The sequence below is a fragment of the Rhododendron vialii genome, chromosome 1a (genome assembly GCF_030253575.1).
Source record: "Rhododendron vialii isolate Sample 1 chromosome 1a, ASM3025357v1".
NCBI lineage: Eukaryota > Viridiplantae > Streptophyta > Magnoliopsida > Ericales > Ericaceae > Rhododendron > Rhododendron vialii.
Window position 1 is genome coordinate 18,451,018 of NC_080557.1, and position 26,397 is coordinate 18,477,414.

The following is a 26,397-nucleotide window of genomic DNA, read 5'->3' on the forward strand; positions in this document are numbered from 1 at the left end:
CGTCAACACAGCTCTAGGCGCACGCAATCCGCCTACTACGAGTTTCACATAAATGATTCGAGCCGTTCATTAAATGTAAAACATTTTTTCAAGGATTCCCTAAGTTAAAAATCAGCTAAATTCGATACCTATAAGTGCTCGATCTAATCATCTAACTTTTCATTATCCGAAAATCATAATGAAAAGTTAGATAATTGGATCGAACACCTATACGTATTGTATTGAGCTAAGCTTTGACGGCGGTTCTTGAAAAAATATTTTACATTTAATAATAATTTGCTTAAATTATTTTTGTGAGGTCCGTAATTAGTGCACACCGTGACATGTGCACAGATTCTGTTCAGGGTAGCAGCGTTGGGAGCGCGAACATTTTTTTCCGAGGATCACCTTGGGCAATCTCTAGTTTGATTTTCAAAAAACCAATCCCCCAATCGAACCCTCTCCAAAATTTCCCCGCCACATCATGGCCTTGTCTTCTACTCCCGCAGATCCTCCCGCCGCCGCCGCAACCAGCGCAACTACCCCTCGTCTCTTCGCCGCCGCACCCCCGCCGTCGAGAGACCCAAGACCCCCAATCTCACCATACCCTCACCCTCCCTCCCACTACCACCACCGCCTACCGTCCCAACAACCACACCAACAACCCCTCTACGCATCCCAACCTTTCGCCAATCTCGCCCCCAGAGGAGGAGGAGCTCCCTCCTCCACCACGGCGGCAAACCGGGGAATTCTCTACCCGGTTGCATCCTCCGGCCGCGGATTCCTCCCCAAAGCTATTCGCTCCCAATCTGCTGCTGCTGCTGATCAGATTGCTAACCAGGCCGGGTTCCCGCCCCGCCCCGTGCTCGGAGGACCTCCCTATTCTCACACGGTTCGAGCTTTTGGGTTCCCTCATTCGGATCCTCATGCTCACCTGATTAGGCCGCCCCATGTACACCAAACTTTTCTTGGTTCAACTGGCGTTATCTCCGCCGCCGTCAAGGGTGTTCCAGTCTCAGGCCAATTAAAGGTTCGGAATTTCATCCTTAAAATTGACTGATCTGTCGTCCCTCCTTCGTGTCTGTTTGTGTTTTTTTTTAATTTTTATAACCCTTGTGGGATGCTGCATGATTTGTCTTTGAAATTTCACCCTTCTGGTTGGTTCACTCCTAAGTCGCATATGCATAATGCTTGTGTGTGAACGGAAGCACAAGCTGCTTGAAAGCTGCCTTTTGAAAACATTAAGCAAGGATTGAGAGTAGAGCTAGGATTGGGGAGGGGAGGGTCCTACTGGAGGATGATCATGTGAGACCTAGATTCACTCCGTGATGCATAACTGAGTACACTGTGTACTGAAATGTTTATTCCTGCCTCTTTTGTGGACACCTCTTCGGTTTTCAGCATTCTTAAAAATAGTTTTCTTGACCCAGATGAGCTTTATTTTTTAGGCTGGTCTTTGATACTGAGTTCACGAGCTTTTAAGGTGTCTCCTTTTCAGGCTGCAACATCTCAGCCTTCAGTGTCTGAATGCAACGGGTATAAGGACCAGAGGTAACTGTACTGCACTTGAAGTAGGTTTGATTTTTCTATATCTTTTGTTTTATTCATATTCAATCCCTTTTGTTGGACACTTACAGAAAAGTTTTAACTATGCTATCTGTAGGGATAGAAGCAGGGACGATACGTTTGCGACTGTTAGGGATCGAAAAGTAAGGAACCACTCTAAACTGATACCCGATTCATGAGCATTTTTAGTTTCTATGGTACTCTTAGATACAAAATCAGTAGCAAGATGTGTTAGCTGCTTTTTTTTTTTTTTGGTAGCATCTGATTTATTTAGTTTGGCATGAGAGTTTGGAGCATTAGAATGAACCTATTCTATGCAGGCTTTTAGAGAGTTGTGTTGCATAATCTTCTAGAACATTTAGAGGTGGAAGCTAGACGTAAAAAACGATTACAGAAATAATAGTTGCCTGAATAATTGATCTAAGTGGGGCTATTCATAAGGTGATTGCTTCATGTTCAATACTCTGTAAAATCCAAATAACCGCAGCAACTGTTGCATTCACTCTGTCTTCCAATCCTGTATTGCTGCTTAAATTTTAGGTGGACCTCTTGATGCAGTGTGGGTCGTTGGGGTTTGTCTTTTAGTCCCTACAGGTTGGAAATGACAGAGTTGCTCTGTGGGGAAATTTTGATAAAACAATGGGAAACCAACAATCTTAAGTGGATTTGGGAATTGATAAAATATCTTTCACAGACAATACTGTGTAAGGATGAGCTTAAGGTGACCTCGGTGACCTATATGGTGGTATCGCACTGGATATTCTTGGAGGCTGATATGATAGTTGCATTGTCTTTGGTGTAGATAGCAATTTACCCATGCAGTATGCCTTGAATTTTGGACGATCTTCATAATTTTGATCTTTGGTTGCCAGTTGCTGATTGTCCCCAAAGCCTAAGCTGCTAGGAAATTGGTCCAACAATGTTTATCAAGCCATCTATCAGCCACCTTGTCAAGTTCTGTTTTTTTCTGGCTTCTTTTTATGGGGAAAAAGGAGGGATTCTTGCTTCAAATTAACGATTTCACTCTTAAAGAGCCAAGCTGGTGTTTAGAAAGATCTACTACTTCTGTTGATAATGTACATCATTTTATGGGCACCCTTGCCATTCATGACTTCTCTGACTAACTCTGCTATTCATGACATCTCTGACTAACTCTGCTGATCAACTTTCTTTCTGGAGTTGCTTCAGTTCAGAATGTTGGACAACCACTTTCAAAGCTACTAAGTATTTTCCTACCAAAGGTTTGGTAGAAGAAACAAATTTTCCTCTTGTTTTTCAAGCACTGGATTGATGAGGATTACCATGTAGCTATGGTCAAGAAAAAGCTTCCATACGTTAATCCTGAAGTCATTTATTTCTTTGGTATTTGATATGCTTGTGATGGAAATGTCACTTTATGTTTGGTTTAGGTTATAACTTATAAGTTTCTTCCTGGGGTTCATTACCTGTGTTTGATGTTTACAGGTCAGAATCTACGAGGGATCTTCTCTTTATGCCCTCTGTCGGTCGTGGTTGAGGAATGGTTATCCTGAAGAACCTCAGGTATGTATTGTGGAAGACTGACTTTTGTCTGCATTTGGTGGGAGCCATTTCTTTTACATCTTTTTGCGTCAATAATGCAGATTACTCTTGGAACCTTCTCTTCATATTGTAATTAAAAAAGTACATATTCATACGGGGACAATGTAATTTGATCTTGATGATATTCTTGGAGCATTGGAGGATTAATTCCCATACCTCATACAGAGAGTACTACGTTAGTCAGGTCCCCCATCCATCCATCCCTATTAGTTTCAAGGCCACAACAGCCATAAGATGAATGATTGATTTAGGAATGTAGATTGGTGAAATGGCTCTAGAAAGCTTTTACTTCCATATGAATGTGAACAAAAGAAAGTTGATGTTAGTTGTGGTAGATCATCAACCCCAAAAGCTTAAGTATAACAAGATGGGTTGAACAATGTACATCTTGTAAACACTCCATCACTTGCGACCTCTCTTTGCATGTGGAGAGGAAAACTGTAACACCCCGGCTCAACACAACTCTCTATGGGTGGTCTTGGATACATAATTTGAAGCGCATGAACCCAAGTTCTCTCCCCTGGGCCCCTTCTAGGTTAGGTCTCCTAGTTTTTATGCATGGTATCACAGAGACCCATGTGTACAACAGTTTTGGAGCAGAGACTCTGAGCTGTGCAAGAAAAAGACCCGGTTTTTACAATCAGACTGGTGGCTCTGCTGCTAGGGAAGAGTCTTGTCCATTGTGGAGAGTCTAGCAGCCAGAGCCACCACAAATACGAGGATCGACTGCATGCCATGAGCAACAGGTGCAGGACCACACTCGGTAGGGCTAGCCAGGAGGTGACAATATGATTTACCAGTCCTACTTATCTATCCAAGATCACAAATGTAGACTTCAATGCGAGATCAGGTGCTACGTGAACAAACTGAGCTAAATATATGCAGAATTGATTCCAATAATGGGAATTCAGCAGGAGTGAAACTTTGTTAACTGTTTGGTATTGTATTCAAACAGCTTTTAGATTCTGTTGAAGGAGTTGCTTTAGATAAAGATTTTCCTTGTTGGATATTTGCATCCTCTTTAGATAAAGATTTTCCTGATTTTCCTTGTTGGATATTTTCATCAGCTTTAGATAAAGAGTTTCCTTGTTGGATATTTGCATCCTGTGCTTATCTTGAGTGCTTTTTGATTTTTCACTTATTTGTACTTGCAGCCCCAATATGTGGATGGTGTGAAATTGCTTCCAAAACCTTCGCCTTCACTTGTGTTAGATGCTCCGATAAAAAAGGAGGTCGGTGACGAAGAGGTTAGTATACATTTCATTGTTCTAAAATGTCATTGACTCATTGCCAGGGGACACTTTTGTGATTTGCTGTCATTTCTAGAATTAAATTGTTCAGGCTCACAGAATTGGTGATTGACAGAATCTTGTGATGCCAGCCAACTTGAGGATCCAAAGAGCGAAAAAGCTCTTCTTTTGGCATTGTAAGGAGAGAAATATGACGCCTAACCCTTTTGGTTTCTCTCTCCTCTTTCTCCTCTCCCCTAGCTCCAACCAACACAGCCAAATCCCCTTTATTTTCTCTTTCCATTTTCCCTTTGTCTTTTCTTTTCCCTCACATTTTGATGCACACATATACTTGTTGAAATGCATATGAAGGCAAAGGGGGGAATTAGAAAAGGAGTGGAGTCAAAAGGAGGAGAAGGAAGATTAAATATGCGATTGGATCATTGCATGTAGATATTGAATTAGGCATTTATTAGTATAATTTTGGGAACCTACACATTTTGATGTACACATGTGCTTTTAGAAATGCATATGAAGACAAAAGGGGGGAATTAGTAAAGGAGACGTGGAGTGGAGGCAAAGGGAGGAGAAAGAAGATTATATATGCAATTTGATCATCATTTGAAATTAATGAAGTTAAATTGTTAAATTCCATTAACATGCCTAAACAACTAATTTAACTACTTCCTCCGTCCCAAATTGTTGCTCCTGTTTCATGAATCCATCTTTTTATGAACAGTACATAATTGTACTAAAAAAGGGAAGATTTAACAACTTTTCTTTTAAATTGACCCTTTGTTTTGGGAAAGCCAGAAAAGGAAGGAAGAAGCAGCATTATGTGACGGAGAGAGTATTTGATTCGGTTGATATGATATAGTGGTGGTTATTGGTTAAAAAAGACTTGTGAAGTGGTTAGTGTGGAATTGACTACTAGATGATTGATTGATCCAAATGACAAAAGTAGACAAAATGATTTGATTAGTGTTTATAACCAAATAATCTAACCGTTTGAATCGATCAACATGACTGATGTTTGAGAAGGAGAGTTATTAGGGTGTTAATTGATCCTAACACATGTCATTTGACATATAATTTAGTTTCAGAGACGAAAGCACAAGGCGAGGCTTTTGACCTCTCAAGCTCTCATGAGGTGAGGCGTAAGGCATTGAGGCATAAGCCTTCAGAATTTTTTTATTCATAAAAAATAAAATAAAATAAAAATACTATAGAAAGAGGGGATAGTATTTGCGCCATACAAAGGTACCTAACAAAAAAATAAGAAAATAGTAGATAAAATTCCCAAAAAAATATGTTAAGGCATGAAAACGTAGTGCATTAATACATCCAGCTTTTAAAAGCATGTCTAGCTGTCTCGCAAATACGCGAATGAAAAATCCCTAGCTCGATTAGGTTTAAAAAATATTTGCTATGTATTAAACTTTTCAATATCAACCCACAATCAATATATCAATCCAATCGCAAGAACGAAAAGCAATAAACAGATAACACCAAGATATACGTGGAAAACCCTAAACGGGAAAAAACCACAGGAATGAATCAAGCACTATAAACATTGTGCAGTTACAAGTAATCTTACCTTATGATTCTGAATCCTCACAAATCGTCCTAAGACTTACTTGCCAAATCCACGTTCACCACACCCAGTACTTGACCGCCACTGCCTTGAATCCACAAGCCTTCCAAGATACTTCCAGAAATCCACCGGAAGATGACTCAATTAGTTGAAGCAAAGATGACGAAACTTCTTGGAGTTATCATTGAATTGTTATTAGAGATGAGGAAAAGTGTATAGGGTGTTAATGAACCCTTACACATATACCTTTATTTATATTACTCTGGAGAGTTACACATACATAAGATAGACGATGTGGGACAAACCCGCTCTCTCTAATAAACACTTCTAACACTCCCCCTAAAGCTGGAGAATAGATATTACAAAATCCCAGCTTGTTACATAAAAATGCTAAAGGAGGTTTAAACAGTGATTTGGTAAAAACATCTGCTATCTGAGCACCTGTGGACACAAAAGGCATAGCCAACACACCAGCATCAACTTCTCTCGAACGATATGACAATCTACCTCAATATGTTTGGTTCTCTCATGAAACACAGGGTTCAAAGCGATATGTATTGCCGCCTGATTGTCACAATACATAGAATGGGTAACTGCACCCGAAATCCCAGCTCCTCAAGAAATGATCTCAACCAAACAACACATGTAGTATGAGCCATGACACGGTACTCTGCTTCTGCACTAGACCTTGCAACAACAGTCTGTTTCTTACTTTTCCAGGTAACTAAGTTGCCACCAACAAATGTATAGTAACCAGTTGTTGAACGTCTATCAGAAGGTGACCTTGCCCAATCTGCATCAATAAATGCCTCAACACGCAGATGACCATTGGAACGGTAAAATAAACCACGTCCAGGATGAGCCTTAAGATACTTCACAATACGAATACAAGCTTCCCAATGTGGAAGACGAGGAGCAGACATGAACTGACTCACCATACTAACAGCAAATGATATATCAGGATGTGTATTGGTAAGATAATTCAACTTACCGACCAAGCGACGATATTGGTCTGGATGAGGAAATTCCTCCCCCTGATCAACGCAAAGTTTGATAGTAGGATCCATTGGAGTCTCCACAGGTTTGGCTCCCAGCAAACCTGTCTCCTCTAGAATATCTAACACATATTTCCTCTGGGACAAACTAATCCCATCCTTTGACCTTGCTACCTCAAGTCTTTAGTGTGAAACTGACTATGTAAGAACTGTTTCAACTCACCAATCCCTTTCTGATCATCTCCAGTAATAATAATGTCATCAACATAAACAATGAGCAATACTTTCCCTCGAGCCGACATAAGGGAAAACACAGAATGATCTGATTGACTTCGATGCATGCCAAATCTCAAAATAGCCTCACTAAACTTGCCAAACCACGCTCGAGGAGATTGCTTAAGTCCATAAAGTGCCTTGCGAAGACGACATACCTTATGATGCTCCCCCTGAGCAACAAACCCAGGTGGTTGCTCCATATAGACTTCCTCCTGGAGATCACCATGGAGAAAGGCATTTTTGACATCAAACTGATACAACGGCCAGCCAAGAGTGGCGGCAAGAGAAATAAGAATCCGCACAGAGCCAAGCTTGGCAACAGGAGGGAACGTTTCGGAATAATCAACACCATAAGTTTGAGTGTAGCCTTTAGCAACCAAGCGAGCTTTGTGACGCTCAACAGTGCCATCAGGTAGATACTTGACAGTATAGACCCAACGACAGCCAACAGTAGATTTCCCAGCAGGAAGAGTAACCAACTCCCATGTGCCATTAGTATGAAGAGTAGACATTTCATCCGCCATAGCTGTCCGCCACTCAGACCGAGATAATGCCTCCTGAACAGTTTTAGGAACAAAAACGGAGGAAATAGTAGTAGTGAAAGCACAAAGGGATGGAGAGAGATGAGTATAAGAGAGAAACCGAGAAATAGGATGAGAAGTGCTAGAGAGATTAGAAAAACCATATTTTGCCGGGGGACGACGATTCTCACGAGTCGGATATTGAGGAGTAGGTGGATCCGGCGACGGGGGAGAAAACGGAGATGTGGGTACTGAGAGTTAGCCAGACTGGAATGGTTCTGTAGGCGGAGGTGGTGCCTGAGGCGGGGTTTGTGCTAGAGGCGGAGGCGGTGTTGATGCTGGGAAACGACGAACATATACCTGCAAAGGTTGGGGTGAAACAGTGCTAGTAGGAACAGCCATAGGTAACACAGACTCGAGTGTAAGAAGATCATTGGTAGTAACAGGGTCCGAATAATATGGCAAGGACTCATTGAGCGTGACATCAGCACAGACAAAGTGACGACGTAAAGTAGGAGAGTAACATCGATAGCCTTTCTGGGTGTGTGAGTATCCCAGAAAGATACACCTAAAAGACCGAGGATCAAATTTACTCTTTTCAGGATCAAGAGCATGAACATAACTGGTGCACCCAAAAACTCGAGGGGGTAAAGAGTGGAGAGGCCGACCGGGAAACAAGACCGTATGGGGAACCTGACCACCTAAGACCGTAGAGGGCATACGGTTGATTAGATAACATGCAGTGAGAACGGCATCACTCCAATACGACTTAGGAACCTGCATTTGAAACAATAAGGCACGCATAACCTCGGACAAGTGCCGAATCTTGCGCTCAGCAACTCCATTTTGTTGTGGAGTCCGAGAGCACGACGATTGGTGAATAATGCCATGATCATTGAAAAAATGAGAAAGAAGATGGTGAAAATATTCATGGGCATTATTGGAACGAAATATCTTAACACAAGTATCAAACTGATTTTTGACTTCCATGTAAAAAGTTTTAAAAACAGATTTCAATTCAGACCGCTCTTTCATTAGATAAAGATATGTAAGACGAGAAAAGTCATCCACAAAAATAACATAATACTGAAAACCAAAAACACTAGGCACATGAATAGGCCCCCAAATGTCTGAATGAACTAACTGAAAAGGACGCGACGCACGACGTTCAACCCTAAGTAAAAAGGTGACTCTACGGTGTTTACTAAACTCACAGACCTCACAAACCAACTTATTAATGGAACGACAGGAGGGCACAAGGTGCTTCAAACTCTGAAGAGAGGGATGACCAAGACGACAATGCTGTTGGTATGGAGACTCTGATGTCTGAAGAGCTACAGGCTGAGAAACAGTTAAGTAATATAGGCCACCTCGCTCAATGCCCCTACCAATCTTCCTCCCCATCTTGAGATCCTAAAAAACACAGCCATGAGGAAGAAATGACGGAACAATTTAAAGATTTTGTAAAACGACTCACAGACATAAGATTAAACGGAAAACGAGGAACATGTAATATAGATGATAAAGTAAAAGAGGAAGTGACAGGAACTGAACCGAAGCCAGTAACAACAGTGGTAGAGCCATCGGCTAAGGTGACATGAGATGTTTTACCAACCGGTTGTTGATCAAAGAAAGCAGATGTACCAGTCATATGATCTGTGGCTCCTGAGTCAATAACCCAAGGAGAGGAAGAAGAGGAGGCAACACAAGCAACGAATGAATCGGTCTGAGCGAGCGTAGTAGTAGAGGATCCTGTCGCAGCCTGAAATGACAAAAAATGTTGGTACTCCTTTGCTGAAATAGCCACATCAGCAGAGGATTGAGTAAACTGTTTAGTATCTTGAGAGATAGTAGCTTGATAAGCTTGGGGAAAACCGTGAAGATTATAACAGAACTCCACCGTATGATTTGTTCCCCAACAATGAGTGCAAAATCTTGAATCACGGCCGCGACCGCGGCCACCTCCCCCTGATATGCGACCCCCACGATTATCAAACCAGAGTCACGGCCACCAAAGCCACGACCACGACCAAAACTACGGCCTCCAGAATCACGACCACGACCTCCAAGCCCAGAATCACGGCCGCCAAAGCCACGACTACTCACCCCATAATCGCGGCCACGACTACTATATCCAGAATCACGACTGCAACTGCGACCATGGCTGATAGACAAAGCAGAGCTGTCAGAAATAGCGGAAGATAAAGCAGAACGACCAGAAGTCGGTGCAGAAATAGACGATGACTGCCGGAGACGACTGAATACCTCGCTGAGTGGAGGTAAGTCACGATTTCCCAAAATCTGATTACCCACAAGGCCAAAAGTGGATGATGCACCGGATAAAAAACAAGTAACCCTCATGCGTTCACGCTGGCGCCGTATAACCTGAATATCAGCAGTAAGTGGCTCACATATATCCAATTCATTACAAATGCGTCGAAACTTAGCATAATAATCCTCAAAAGAATCATCACCCTGAGATATATTAAAGAAAGACTGATGAAGATCATATGTGCAACGGAGATTGTCGACACCTGAATACAACTCCTGTGCCTGTGTTCACACCTCTCTAGCTGTATCACAGAACATCAGCGTACTAGCAACCTGTTCCGTCATACTATTCCATAATTCTGACCGAACACGGGCATCAACAGCTTTCCATGCCCTATATGTAGGTTCAACAGTAGCAGAAGGCTCATCAGTCAAAAAAGAGTCCTCAGACTGACCCATATAATACACCTCAACAGCTTTAGCCCAAAGAACATAATTGCCCCCATTTAATGGTGTGGAGGTAATAGGGCGCCTCTTGCGAGACCAAGAACCACTTGATACGCTACCAACAAGAGTAGAACTAGGGCTAGAAACAGTACCAGAATCAGAATCCGTCTTCTCAGACATTCTACCGAACAATGGAGGGGCAACAACCAATAACTAGCAAATAACCAGTACGCAACCAAAGCAAAATACCAATAACTATTGATCAACAAAATCAACTAATATACTAACATCGAACCGGTCACCAGGCTGGATATGTACCCAATATCAACAACCCCAACATAACATATTCTTCACAACCACTAGTCCACCACATGACAGAGATACTTGACAAGAACAGCATAGAAAATAGTTACCAGAACGAGAGAAATATCAACGGAAATTGCAAAGATGAGAAAACAGTAACGTCGGTGAACAGTAAATCGTGAACAGTACCTGCGGTGAACAGTACGCGGGAACAGTACAGTGAACTAGGATCAGGGTTAGGGTTAAGGTAGATGCTAGGGTTGCGATGGTTTAGGATTAAGGTTAAGATGGTGGTGTATTAGGGTTGTGATGGTTTAGGATTAAGGTTAGGATGGTGGTGTATTAGGATTGTGGTGGTTTAGGATTAGGGTTAAGGTTAGGCTTTGATACCATGTTATTAAAGATGAGGAAAAGTGTATAGGGTGTTAATGAACCCTTACACATATACCTTTATTTATATTACTCTGGAGAGTTACACATATATAAGATAGACGATGTGGGACAAACCCACTCTCTCTAATAAACACTTCTAACAAATCCCACGGGTCAATAAATCTCAATCACGCTCCAAGATCCACAAGCAATACCCTCCTTTTAATATTCTCTAAGTCATAAAATATGATATGAATTTACTCTGTAATCTCTCGTACAAAACGATATATAGAGTGGCTGTATATATATGGTGGCGCCAACCCTAAAAGCCTTTTATTTCCCTTGATTTGATTCACCTTGATTTCCTTGTCCTTGATTTGGTTCCACTTTGTTTCCTAAAAACTCAACCTCTCAATTACAAAAGATTTGATTTCCTTCCACTTCCTAAACATACACTCTAGAAATAAATAAAAAATAAATACAACTAGATAAATGGGGATACAAATAAATGTGTGTTTTGTTGTGGAATTTGCCAACATAGAGAGACCGTGGCGCGTGGTTTTAACAATCTCCCCCTTTGGCACTTCCATGACAAAACACACTCAACACGGAAAACTTATCCCCGAACAGATTGAGGTCACGACCTGTGAAGCTGCAAAAACACTAAAAGACATAATCTGTTTAAGCGAACATATTTCTTCCCCTTTTTGTCACGGAAGGACAAAGGATGAGCAGGATAAAAACAACGGGAATAATGCCCAACACATGGTTAGGTTAGCCAGGATGCATAAATTAAGTTCCGTTATATAACAATAGCCAACTACAAGAATAAGAGGCAGCCAATATTCAGAGACCATAAACCATAGAAGCCTAAATAACAAGATCCAACAACTATGTAATTAAAAGAGCCAATAATAAACCATCCTGCTAGCAAGTAAAAAACTGATTTGCTCCCCCCAAGGAAAAAAATTGTATTCAAGAATGCCAAAATGAACTTAATAAAATTTAGAGCAACAATGGGGACACATCCACTCTTATCACTATCATTGATAACCATCAATACACACATCAAGATAAAAAAAAAAAACATGAGCAAACGGTATAAAGTCTCATCAAAGAGATATTGAGAGGACGAATGTAACACAAAACATGGCTGAATGTCAAAGTGTGTGTGAATCACGGAAATCATATCAAGCTCAATTTAACAAAGGGGCCGGTTCTCATGTACACATGGACCTTCAAGACGACTCCCCCTCAAGAAGTCAAACCAAGCTAGGTCCGCAATGTGGTTCAACTAAACGAGAAAGCAACGCTCCCCCTCAAAAACAAACTCCCCCTCTCTATTATAGTATTTTCATTTTCTTTTTTTTTTTTTTGGTATAATCTAACAAATCAATTCTTTCTTACCCCACTACCATTTGACGTGAACGTTCAGAGGGAGAATACCTCACCCCGATTGCCCGGTTACTAAGCAAGTGGTCCAACAAGCATACCTTCACAAGGTATATTCATCTTTTTACGCGAACGTTTAGAGGGAGAATACCTCACTCCAATTGCCCGGTTACTTAATGAACTCCCGGATAGGTAGAGAATAAACTAATACCAGAAAGGTGCTTTTAGGAGAGTAGAGCAAATAAAACGATAACATCACAGAGGGAATGGTAGCCATATGTCAATCTCAAAGAGGGATGAACACGAGAACATAGCCACATACATGAGACTAACCGCATGTGAAAAGGGGCAATCTAGCATTTCCGTGAGATGGTGGAAAACACACGACCATGTAGTATGCAACAATCACCATCTCTAAATACATCTAAGGTAGAGAAAACACATTGGATGCTCATGCCTTATCCAGAATGTCTATACTCATGGAAAATTAATGGAAGCAATTTGATAGAATGCAGCCCCCCCAAAAGAAAATAATAATCTTTTTAGAATTTTTGTGATATATGATTTTTTTTTTTAGGAAAATTTTAAGGGAAAAAAAAAAAAACCAAGCAGCAAACAAAAAAATATAAGATCCTAAACCATAGAAGCAATAAAACTAGATAAACGGCTCAACTCATAGCTCTAGGAACGTGTTAATATATCATTGAAAACCAACCTAGACTATGAACATGGGACTAAGCCTCAAAAGGCAAAGTCAACAACTCCGGATGACCCAATGTCATCTAGAGCGTTGATAAAATTCGTGTAAGGTCTCAAGTCTGACCTCCTCACCCAAATAGCTCTTGTTTTAACTGGACCTACTTGACTCTGTTTGTTAGCCATAGGTTGAGATTTCATTTCCTTAAATATCAAATTCCTAACATTATCATACTCAGTAGACTTGGCCCAAGATTTTTTAATACTGTCATGATTTGTAACTGTTTCAAAACGATCAACATTATTACGACTAACAAAGCTATGAGTAATAGATGGATATCCATGCAGTTCGAAGCAATTTGGTCTAATGTGCCCTTTAATATTACAGTAATGACATATAGGAACAAATCTCGCACCATTAGCTTTTCTAATATGAAGAGGCTTCTAAGCAGGATTAATGCTATTAGGTTTAGGATTTACCTTTTTAGACTTTGCTTCATTTCCTTTACCTACAAGTTGTTCAGATGATGAAGCTCCATGAAAGCCAAGGCCTGACTTGTCACTTGTTTGTCTTTGAGCACCAAGAATGTCTTCTAATTTCTTTGAACCTGCATTCATTCTTTTAAAAATAGCATTGGCCTTGTCAAGCTCAGCTTGCAAATTAGCTACCTTTAACTCAAGTAATTTGTTAGATTCAAAAGAAGCATGCAAATCAATACTAAGTTTCACATTCATGCTTTTAATCTCCACAAGTTCATTAAATAAAGAGTCCCTATTATTCTCAACTTGACTCTCCCGGGCTTGAACTTCCAAAAGCTCTTGCTTTAGTTTCACGTAAGACTCATCACTTATCTTCACTTCACTAGATAGCTTAATGTTAGTCTTAGTCAACCTCAGGCTTTCTTTGAAAAGTTTATTGTAGGCTTTTTGCAAACTCTCTTCCTCCTCACTTTCACTATTGCTCAAATCCTTACCATTCACTCTCTCATCTCCTAATTTAGACTCACTCACATGAGGATGCACAGAAGCTCCTAGAGCCATGACTTTACTATTCCCGCCACAATTTTCTTCTTCATCAGAGTCACTATCATCCCAAGTTTTGACATTATAGGATTTATTTTTCTGTTTGTTAGCACACTCTTGGGCAATATGACCAAACCCGATGCACTCGTAACATTGGAGACCCAATGATTTGCTCTTTTTGCTCTCTTTACCCTTGGAAGACCTACCATTCTTATCTTTCGAACTAGGACCAAAGGTTTTATTCTTTTTAAAAAAACTTTCCAAATTTTTTAACAAACAAAGCCATTTCCTCTTGATCCAATTCATCGTCATCACTATCCGAGATCTTGAAACTATCTTTAAAACTAGAAAAAGCCAAGGATTTTTCCTCGTTTTTGTTCTTCTCTTTTTGAGGTCTGTATTGTGACAATTTAGTTTCAAAAGTTAAGAGGTGGCCAACAACTTCCTCAACCTTCATGGAATCAAAATTAGGCAAACATTCAAGGACTTCAACTTTAGTAATAAACCTTTCAGGTAAAGAACGCATGATTTTCTTAACTATTTTCTCTTGAGAAATAGACTCACCTAAGTTAAAGCTTGAGTTCACAATTTCACTCAACCTCGCATAAAAATCACCAAAGGTCTCATTGTCACTCATCCGTATCATCTCAAAATCAGTGATAATACTCTGAGTTTTTGTTGTCTCACTTGACTATTTCCCTCATGAGTGATGGATAAAATATCCCAAGCATCCTTAGCTATTTCACAAGTTGAAATACGTTGAAACTCAGATATCGACACACAACTAAAAATAGCATTAAGGGCACATGAAGTATAAGTCGCTTTCAAGTGATCAGTGTTATCCCAAGACTCATCAGGCTTTCGGACAGTTTTACCTTCCACGGTTGTGGTAGGCTCAGTATAGCCATTAACAACCGAGAGCCAAACACGATTATTCTGAGATTTCAAATAAGCCTTCATTCTAGCTTTCCAATATGCATAGTTAGAACCATCTAGGAGAGGAGGTTAGCAACAAAGTTATTAGGGGTTTCCATAATAGCAAATAAGAAAAAAAATTAGGATCCACTCTAGGAATAAACCCTAATATTAGGAGCGACCCGCTTTGATACCAATTGAAAAATCCCTAGCTCGATTAGGTTTAAAAAATATTTGCTATGTATTAAACTTTTTCAATATCAACCCACAATCAATATATCAATCCAATCGCAAGAAAGAAAAGCAATAAACAGATAACACCAAGATATACGTAGAAAACTCTAAACGGGAAAAAACCACGGGAAGGAATCAAGCACTATAAACATTGTGCAGTTACAAGTAATCTTACCCTACGATTCTGAATCCTCACAAATCGCCCTAAGACTTGCCGAATCCACGTTCACCACACCCAGTACTTGACCGCCACTACCTTGAATCCACAAGCCTTCTAAGATACTTCCAGAAATCCACCGGAAGATGACTCAATTAGTTGAAGCAAAGATGACGAAACTTCTTGGAGTTATCATTGAATCCCATGGGTCAATAAACCTCAATCACGCTCTAAGATCCACAAGCAACACCCTCCTTTTAATATTCTCTAAGTCATAAAATATGATATGAATTTACTCTGTAATCTCTCGTACAAAAAGATATATAGAGTGGCTGTGTATATATGGTGGTGCCAACCCTAAAAGCCTTTTATTTCCCTTGATTTGATTCACCTTGATTTCCTTGTCCTTGATTTGGTTCCACTTTGTTTCCTAAAAACTCAACCTCTCAATTACAAAAGATTTGATTTCCTTCCACTTCCTAAACAGACACTCTAGAAATAAATAAAAAATAAATACAACTAGATAAATGGGGATACAAATAAATGTGTGTTTTGTTGTGGAATTTGTCAACACAGAGAGACCGTGGCGCGTGGTCTTAAACCTGTCGTCTTCACCCCAACAACTTATAATGAACCAACTCTTAACTTGTTAAAAAAAATGCATGAAAAGCGTACCCCTCCGTATGCCTCCGACGGATGGGCGAACGCCTATTGTGGTACTCTACCTATAAATCGACGCCTTGAGGCGTTTTTGATGTGCCTTGTCTCAAGGCGAGCCTTAGAATTGCCTTTGAAATTATATATAGCGTGTGAATATAAGATAACAAAATGACAGAGATACCCTCACTATCTCGCAACACCCCCCTTAAGCTCGAGAATAAATATCCCAACGTTCTAGCTTGTTATGTAGCAACCCTAACCGTGGCTTGAACAACTATTTTGTAAACATGTAAGCCAATTGGGCACCTGTATACACAAAAAGGAAAAGGAGTAGCTATCACACGACCAGCTAACTTCTTTCGCAGAAGATGACAATCAACTTCAGTATGCTTAGTCCTCTCATGAAATACTGGATTAGATGCCATGTGAATAGCTGCTTTGTTATCACAGTATATATTCATATGCAATTGCACATTGCAACATATTTTCTCAAGAAAAGAGCGCACCCATACAATCTCACATGTTGTGGGAGCCATGACTCTATACTCTGCTTCTGCACTCAACCGTGCAACCACTGTCTGCTTCTTACACCACCACAAACCGGTATCTGACATTAAGTAGCAACCAACATGCTAAATACATAAAACTATCCAATACGATCAACACGGACACAAAAACCTTTACCGAGCAGAATTTGAACAAGCTGCTGCTTACCGAATTGAGGAACATCAAGAACGACGACTGATTGATTAGGTTTTTTGAGGGATGGTGATGGTGGCGATTAGGAGTTTGGAGGGTGGCAACGACGACGATTAGGGTTTCGGAGGGTGGTGACGACATGGCTAGGGTTTTTAATGGGTTTAGGGTTTCAATCTAACGACTAGGATTTGTGGTCAAATCGAGATGGGTGTGGCTGCGAGCATGTGAACATAGGAGACGGCAGTGGTAATAGGGTTATGGTGGATTAGAGTTATGTTCAGATACCATGATGTTGAGAAAGAAGGAGAAAGTAATTGGGGTGTTAATTAACCCTAACACACACACATAGATGTGTGTGTGTGTGTGTGTACAAGATAACATAATGACTAAGATACCCTCACTCACTAAAATACAAACTATATATCTCCTAACAATGACAAAATTAACAAATGTGATAATCAAAAGTGATGGTGCTTGATAGTGATTAGCAGGAATCAATACAATTGACTAAAGTGTATTGATCGATTTGATTTAAGTGTTTAAGCAATTGATCAAACCATTTTAATCAATCAACATGACATAATTAGCAAATGAGTTCATGAATGGTGTGGTGATTGAGAGTGATTAGTGAGATATATTGTGTTGGCTAGTGTAGGAGTTTACTAAACTGTTGATCCACTAAATCGGATTGTCTAATTTAATGATCTAATTTCTTCAATTTACACAAAATTGAACAACATGGTATTAATTGCTTTCACTTTATTCACTATGATAGGTACATTCTTAACTACCCTTACCTATCCTTATTATGGTGCAATAATGATGATCCATGAATGCATATCTACCTGTGATGTAGGACAAAAAGGAAGTTTAGGCTTTTAATGGGGTAACAAAGTTACAAAGAGGTAGGTTTTGGGGCCCTGGTTACCCAAGGTTCAAGGACAATTTTATGTTTAGGGCTGTGAATAGAGTACTCTGTGAACACTACCTTGGACTGATTGAAACAAAAACAAGAATAAAAAGAGAAGAATATAAGAAGATAGGTCTAGGAATAGCTCCTAAAAGTCTTAGACTCTTAGGCATCACACCTAGGGTTTGGTTGCATACACAATCCGTCAAAGAAGCTGTAAACTCTTTGAATTTGTATAATATTGAGCTCTATTAAATTAGAAGCATTGCATTGCTTATATAGCCTTGAAGACTTCCTGAACCTAGTATTGCTATGACTTTCAAGAAAAAGGAAACTACGAATTCCTTAGACTTCCAAATATTTTTTATTCTAATAACATTTCACAATGAATAGACCACATAAATAACTTGACCCATAAAATAACCTATGTTACATGGACTCGGGGTGCGAGTATCGGATGCGGGTGCAAGTCCAAGCATCCGACCTTCCTAAACTTAAATCTTAGGATACGTAGATATGTGTCCCCAACTTGGGTATGTGGACACGTCCTAAACTCTTGTTTGTATTATATAAAGCATAATTTTCTCAAATTATGTACCGTAAACTATGTTTACAAATGTATTTAAACAAGAAAGGGTTAAGAAAATTATGTTTTTGCTATTTTCCTATTTACTGTCTATGTGAAATACTCCAAATATCACTTTTCTAGCTAATTTGATATTCTTTTTCTGTAAGTATCTTAACAATTAGAGGATCCGAGTGTTCAAAAGGATACGAATGCCAGACAAATCAACACGGGTACTTGAGCCAAAATGAAGGATCCATGTAACATAGAAAATAACCCATGAACGACCCCTACGGCCCATGTACATAAACTCACTGAATTACCAGAGTACCCCTAAAGCGTGAACCATTTAAAATTGACCAGCTACATACTAATCCAACAATAATGATTATAAGACTCGCTATTTGTTTGACTATGCATGCTTGCTTTAGGTTCCATCTTGAAACCACGCCTATTTCCATGCTTTGCCCCCTCTTTAAATTTACTTTTTCTTGATCCTCTAACAGGCTGCATTTTTCTCTTTTGGTTGGAGAAAAATCGATCTTGAGTTTTGAAGTGTTGAAGTAAAGGAATCCTTGAGCTTTGAACTTGCAAGTTGCAACCATGGCTCATAAAAGCTTTGAGTAGATGTTGCTGCTGCTGCTTCTTCTTCTTTGTTGTTTGAGAGCTTCTTCTTCTTCTTTGTTGTTTATATGGTAAAAAAGACCAATTAGCAGAGGGTATGGGCTGGTTTTGGCACTTATGTATTATAAGTTAGAGAGGGGCATTATTGTCCATAGACTATCAATTAGCCTTAAAAAAAGGCTAAATTCTCCAACAGATATCTAACAGAAGGGGTTTATGTGATAAAGGTTAACAGATGGAGAGTGCAGGTGAAAGGTTTTTTAGATGAAGTGTGGTTAGTGATAAAGGTTGATAGTTGAGGGGGTGTCTGGGATATTTACTATGGAAGTTCTATTTTACCCGCAGTGAAGTTTCAGGTTTCATGCATGATTCTACTTGTGCATGTGCAGATAGCCAACAAACACTATATAACTCTAATATATGCATTAACTGGTGAAGTTATGTAGGTTGTTAAAACATGCAACTGGAAATCTAAGATATTACTTGTAGTCCCGCATTTTACCAAGATACACAGTTGGTGAAGGTAGAGAGCTACATATATTCTTTTTTCCTGCAAATTGTTATCATGTTTGATGCGATTACTTAGCAATGGTCATGCTCCAACTTCAACATTTGTAAATGATTTGTTGCCACTTCTCCATGTATCCATCAGTTCGCATTCTTTCATTTTCTGTTGAGAATTCCTTTTCCTTTATCTGAGCTGATGGAAGTTTTTTTTTTTTTTTTGAAGCGCAAAAAAATTTCATCAATCTTTGAAATTGTTACAATGACTAATAGGATAAGGCAAATAAGGCGAACGGCATTAAATTCCTAACAAAGCTAAGAACAATCCTATGCCTAGTCCGAGACCCAAACCCTGGATTGGCAAGGAACCAACCAAAGACACCCATTGGGACTAAAGCCCACACCTAAAAGGCCAAAGCCCAAATACACCAAATGGGACAAGCCCAACCTAAAAGGCAAAAAGGAAAAAACAGAAAAAAGAAAATCCCTATCACAGCCGCTGCTGCCGCACAAGCACAACCGCCGCCCCAAAGCCACCGACGCCAGACTACAATTAAGCATGAAGTGATTGTTCCCAAGAGAAACAACCTGTCTGGAAGTTAGTTATTGTGTTTGGTAATGTGACTGAAAAAAGCATCATAGAAACTTTTCATTTGTAATTGAGGTGACTTAATTATCTTACTAAGAAACCTAGTACTTCTATAAAGGTCTCTATGGATTACCAACTGAATATTTAGTTTTTCTTTAGCTATTCATCATAGATGCATGTTGAGGATTGTTTTTTGAAATTCCGTAAGGGATTGGAATCTTGCCTTCACCATTCTCTCCGGGTACCTTGAGTTGTATCAGTTGAATGGATGAGTTATTACTGTTTGTTGAGTTTAGTTCTCTTTCATTGAATTGAAGAAATGATATCTTGGCTGTACATGTTTTCAGGAGGAGAGATCTGTGGAGAATTTATCTTCGCAAGACCTATTACAAAGACATGTCAAGCGTGCTAAAAGGGTTCGAGCTCAGTAAGTTCTACATTTTTACCATTTCGGTCCCAACCCTAGTACGATAGGACTGGGTTGGTTTTTCTTTGCCAGATATCATTGCTTGTTTACATGAATAGTCCATGCATGTTACAGATTTGCTCATTCATTTATTCTTCTTCTTCTTCTTCTTCTCCAATGTTTCCTCAATATGACTTGATTTTAATCTATCAGTTTCCTAAAGAATTGTTTAAGAAGCTGCCTCAGAAATTAAGGATCAAGATTTCCTGTCAATGAAATCTTGAAAGAAGCGAAGTGTCAGTGTTGGACACGGACACGCTCCGGAGTGTTCGACATTTAATTTTAAAGTGTTCTAATTTTTTTCCAATATTTGGGGTTGGACTTTCTCCCGACACTCTCCGAAACTAAGGACATGCAGAGGACACTTTAGGAACACTTCGGGATGCTTTAAGAACAATCATTGAAGTGTCCCTAGAGTGTCCTGTGTCCAACCCCTAAATATTGGGAAAAAAAATCAAGACATTATGAGATTAAAAGTCGGATACATGTCGAACACTGGTGTACTTTGCTTTCGGCGAAGTGTCGATGCTACATAAAATTTGTATGTATATGTATACATTTATACCCACATGAATACATATGTATATATACACCAATGGGTCCCCCCAGTGTGTTGTGTTCCCTATTTTTTGGAAATTTGCGTGTCGGTGTCGTGTCTTGTGTCCGCGTCGGTGCTACATAGGATAGTGGTTTGTTGGCTACTCCTTCCGTGTCTACGGGAGCTTAGTTGGTTGATATCTTCACCAAACCATTGCTTAAACCACGTTTAGCGTTGTTATGTAACAAGTTGAGATTTTGTGATATTTATCCTCTAGTTTAAAAGGGAGTGGTAGAATAGAGTTTAGTCTTTGTCCTACATCGGTTAGCGGAGACTTGTAATTAGACACTTCATAATATAAATAAATCGCTTGTGTGTAGAGTTAATTAGCACCCTAATACACTTTCTCTCTTCTTCCAAATAACAATGAAGATGAAGCTATTGGTGATTTGGATGGTTTCTAGGTGTGCATCACGCCTTCCTATATTAGACCGATTAGATTTCGTGGAGGGTTTCCACATAAAACCAATTGGTAATGAGTGGATAGGCCGCCAGGCTCATATACTAGTTTTGGAGGAGATAATTAACCGATGTGGGACAAACTCCAACACTCCTCCGCACGTACGACCCCCGACTTGCACGTGGGGTTAAAGTTAAACAAGCAAATCCATTACACAGGGATCACAACAAATAACGGTGCACTTATGGCACAAACAAGGGGAACAAATTCTTCGAAACCCTAGCTCTAATACCATGTTAAAGCATCTACCTCAAAACCAATTGGCAATGAGTGGAGAGGCCGCCTAAGCTCATATACTAGTTTTGGAGGTTATAAATAACCAATGTGAGACAAATTCCAACACTCCTCCGCACGTGGGACCCACAACTTGCACGTGGAAACGTCAACAAAAGATCCAGAACGTATGGATCACAACGAAATAAGGTGCAAGTACGGCACAAACAAAGGGGAAAAGCCTCTATAAACCTAGCTCTGATACCATGTTAAAACATCCACCTCAAAACCAATTGGTAATGAGTGGAGAGGTTGCCAGGCTTATATACTAGTTTTGGAGGATATAATTAACTGATGTGGAACAAACTCCAACAAGACAGATATTAGCCTCCTAATTGGTTAACATGTTTCTAAAGCTAACATTAACAACATTAATCTTTGATAGATGGATGGATATTATGGTTTTTTGCTAGTATTTTTGTGATGAATGCCATGTATGATGATTGTTTTTGTAGAGGGGTTTTCCCAAATAAGGGGAATTACGCCCGACCACTGTGGTACATGTATAGTATGTTTGACACCACGTGAGGGTGTGCCATAGAAGATAACCCCGATCACGCAGGACACATGGCCAAGTCGGCAGCACCACGTGAGGGCGCATGAGGACGAACAGGATACTGAATCGTTAGCAACGTGCAACGCTGCTTCGCATGACAGCCGAGCAGAGAGTACAACCACGAGGGTGTCAACCCTAGTATAGGCGACCTATGAGTTAGGACAATTAGGTTATTCTGGAATACTTTAGAGGGAGCACCCTACGTGACAGGAGCAAATCCCGTGAATAAGGGAAGAGATCATGCTGCCATAATGGGTAGAGATTGAGTTGCTTTCATATAGAGAAGGATTCCAGATAAAGAAGGGTTTCTTAACCGGAAAGGATGCTTGGAGAGCAAGTCAAGCTAAACCTATAAATAAGAGGTAAAACCTAGAGAGAAAGGTACATAGTCTCTTGCTATTACTTTCAATGCACGAATCAGGGTTTTTCTGTTAGTACGACAGAGGGCCTTTGTCAACGAGAGGCAAAGGTGTGCTCACCGTGCCTTATTTTGTAGGCACTAGGGTTCCGGCGACGTGCACGTGCGGTTTGATCTCAAGGAGTGTGTTCCAACACTACGCGGATTTATTCCCCGTACAGTTTTTAGTCATAATGTGATATGTGATGTATTAGGTGATTTGGTCACTAATGTGCATTACTCGCTTAGGTTCCCGGTGCCCTTGGCACCTCCCTTAGGCTCTAGGTGCCCTTGGCACTTCTATGTGCCTCGAGCCTTTTTAGAACACGTAGCCATTCAATAGCTACCCGTGCGTCATGGAATACAATTTCCTCCCCATATCATCTTACCCCTTGTCATCATATCAAGCCGTTTCAGTCCCATCTCCCGAAGACCAACTTCTCTCTCTCTCTCTCTCTCTCTCTCTCTCTCTCTCTCTCTCTCTCTGTCTGCGCGCGCGTGTGTATTTTTCATTTTTCAAATTTCTGTTGAAGTCGTGTTGAAGAAATTTTGTGACGTATCTATTTTTTTGGTACATCTGAAAAAAACTTTTTGTGAAGTAAATGAGATGCCCATTAAAGCTGCGTTTTGTCATTTGAGATTCGTGGGGATTCCTTTGCTGAACCCATTCGACAACCGGGCTACCCAAGGTGTGCGATTGCGAAAGCTCTTTCGGTCGGCATTGGGTAATTTCTTCAACCCAATGTGATCGATCGGGTTGGGTAGCAGCTCAAGAACAACCCTGACTCCAACTTGTGCACATCCCTGTTCATATGAGACGTAGGTATAGAAATTATTATGTAGAGGTCAGGCCTTTGTTGACGGGATATAATTCCATATGTGAGTGGAAAGGAGCCTTGTTAGCTCAAACGTTTTGTTTTTATATTGTGGTATCTCTTTATTTGTTAATTTTCAGGTGGCCAGTACATAAATGATCAATTAAGCTAGCTGCCTCTATGTTTTTGCATGTAGATTAAGGGAAGAACGGCTTCAACGAATTGCAAGGTACAAAACTAGGCTTGCCCTCCTCCTCCCCCCACTTGCAGAGCAACAGTTCAGAAATGACACTGCTGCTTCCAACTGACATGATACTCGAAAGATGGGGAGTCCTTACTTGATGTTGGACTCCTAAACATAATGCCAAAATTGACGAATTCATGATTGTACTTTCAACACAAGTACAGCAGAGTAGAATTACCCAGTCTGATGGCATATATTGTATTGAAAAGCAGTGGATACAAGTCTGACCTTACTAATTTGGCTGCGGATAACTGGGTTTACTCTTGTAAAATTTTGGTTCAAATTGTTTAGTTTGCCAAATTCTCGAGATGTTTACACCATGGGTGTAGCCTTGGCGAGATGGCAAAATGATGCTTTGAATTTCTGTTCCAAGGTTCGTATATTGTTGGAAACTTTGAGAAGTGATAATTTTCGGCTTGTGTAGTGAACTCTGACCTGAGTAGGTACTGGACTTTTCAAAAAAGGAGGCTACTCGTACCTTTGTGGGATAGTAAGATAATAATCTTGCAGTGTTATGTTTTCTGTTTTTGTTGCAGTAATGGTTTGTTTTGCATCAAGTTTCTTTGCAGTGATTTACTTTCCATTAGGGTTGGGTGGGTGGACCATTGGACTGATTTATCAGTCTTTTTAAGTGGCATTTGGAGCAGTTTTTAAAGTGCGGTTGTAAGAAAATACAAGTATACGGTCATGTATTGGCTGATATTGGACGATTTTGGCTGGTGTATTATGTATCGGATGTCCAAAATCTGTGTGTGCATCATCTGGTACATTATGTATAAGCAGACATTAGGAACAGTGACGACTCCCGAAAATTTTGTCAGGTGATTGTTGGAATTTGAGTTAAATACAAGATAGTCAAGAAAAATAAAATTCGTTTTGTTGAAAATAAGAAAATGCTAATGACATGGGTGAAATGTTCATCGACATCTGTAAATGTGTATGAAAAATATTTCTAATTAAACTTTTTATGGTTTATAAATCTCAAATAAGATTTTTTTTGGCTCGCATCTGTTCAAAGTTAAGCAGAATAATAGATGAATAGGTGGATTGTTGAGTGTTGAAAATCTTGAAATAAGAGTTGGTTGGGTGTGTGCAGCTCTCGAGGGGAGAAAGGCCGAGGCGGAACCGGATTTGAAGACACCAGCAATTGCTCAAGGTTCCCAGCTATACAGATTTTTTGGGCTGATTTTGGATTTTGTTTTTGCATTCTCAAACTGTTTGCTGCAGATTTTGAGAATGAATTTTGCTAGAATCAATTCTCAAAACTGGCATAAAGAGTCAAAACTACTTTTGGATTCTCATTATGAATTTTCAAATTTTGAGCACTATTTTAATCTTTACCCATTTAACAGTTTACATAAATACCTGAGTATTTATAAAAATTGCTCCTATACATTAATACCTACTAAGAGCATCCTCATTGTAATAAGCAAATGAGTATTGATAAGTAAATTTAACAACAATACTCAAAAAACACTCCACATTATGATAAACAAAGTTACTCCTTCCGTCCCTTTTTAAGTGTCCTGTTTCGTAATTTCAACTTATTAAAAAAATATCATCATTATACCTTTCACATCAACTTTTTCCTCCACTTTCTCTACTTACCCATCATCATTACACTTTTACTCACTTACTTTTCAAAAAGAAATCTACTTTTAGGGGTAAAATAGACAATGCATCAACTTTTACCCACTAACTTTACAAAATGGACACTTATTAAGGGACAGTCCAAAATGGAATACTGGACTCTAAAAAAGGGACGGAGGGAGTACAAGATTTTTAGCAAATAATCAAATTCTACCCATTCCATAACCAAACTTAATTAACAATTTTTACCAATAATCAAAACTCAATAACTCAAAAACATACTACATTGGAATCGTCTCATTGTGACGAATAATTTGGTGTCGTGATTGAAATTCGTTTGTGATTAGACAAATGTGCATTGTGTATTGTGGGGATTTTTTTGGTTAATGATGCAAAAATGATTAATGTGGATGTAGAGGTTGTGAAGTTTAATTATGGACTAAATGAATAATCAAATACTGACGTGACACATTTTAGTTATTGGTTTTGATTATTACCATTGCGGATACTCTAATACCCTGCTAACCCCCGCTGATGTATACAATATCCCCGCTGATGTATACAATATTGGAGAGTGTTATAGGTGAGAAAGTGAATCTTCTCCTAGACAAAAGCATATTCTACACCCCTCCAAATAATATTACCTCACATCCACTCCCAAACTCACACGCATCATTATACATTTAACCTCAAAACATAACCCCAAACTTGGATAGGTTTCAAAATATTAAAATGATTAAAATCACACACGGATCTCTACAATGGTTGTGTACTTTAGATAGGTTTAAAATTCATTGGGAAATGATTTTGCCACTCCCTTTTTTGTTAACGCCATTCCTTTGCTATTTTTGGTGTAAAAATACACTTGCAGGAGAGTGGCGTTAACAAAAAAATGG

The 26,397-nt window shown here is 39.6% G+C and overlaps 1 protein-coding gene across 3 annotated transcripts; it reads left to right on the forward strand.

Moving 5' to 3' along the window:
• The first annotated feature begins 311 nt into the window (after positions 1–311).
• LOC131318204 (formin-like protein 18) lies at positions 312–24,435 on the forward strand. 3 transcript variants are annotated; one of them, XM_058348047.1, is made up of 7 exons: positions 312–1,009; positions 1,478–1,530; positions 1,643–1,688; positions 3,010–3,087; positions 4,281–4,373; positions 20,450–20,529; positions 23,864–24,435. In XM_058348047.1, the coding sequence occupies exons 1-7, from the start codon at positions 464–466 to the stop codon at positions 23,973–23,975; spliced, it is 1,008 nt and encodes a 335-aa protein (XP_058204030.1). In that variant the 5' UTR covers positions 312–463; the 3' UTR covers positions 23,976–24,435. The 3 variants fall into 3 exon arrangements, with proteins under 3 accessions (XP_058204030.1, XP_058204024.1, XP_058204031.1); XM_058348041.1 differs by having other exon boundaries at positions 350–1,009; positions 1,463–1,530; XM_058348048.1 differs by lacking the exons at positions 1,478–1,530; positions 1,643–1,688 and having other exon boundaries at positions 350–1,009.
• Positions 24,436–26,397: the final 1,962 nt, after the last annotated feature.

Excerpts from the sequence above, each read along its gene's own strand:
- LOC131318204 (XM_058348041.1), top strand. The coding sequence starts at position 464 with ATGGCCTTGTCTTCTACTCCCGCAGATCCTCCCGCCGCCGCCGCAACC. Across the intron at positions 1,531-1,642 it reads AACGGGTATAAGGACCAGAG|GGATAGAAGCAGGGACGATA; the intron begins GTAACTGTACTG and ends TGCTATCTGTAG. Across the intron at positions 4,374-20,449 it reads AGGAGGTCGGTGACGAAGAG|GAGGAGAGATCTGTGGAGAA; the intron begins GTTAGTATACAT and ends ACATGTTTTCAG.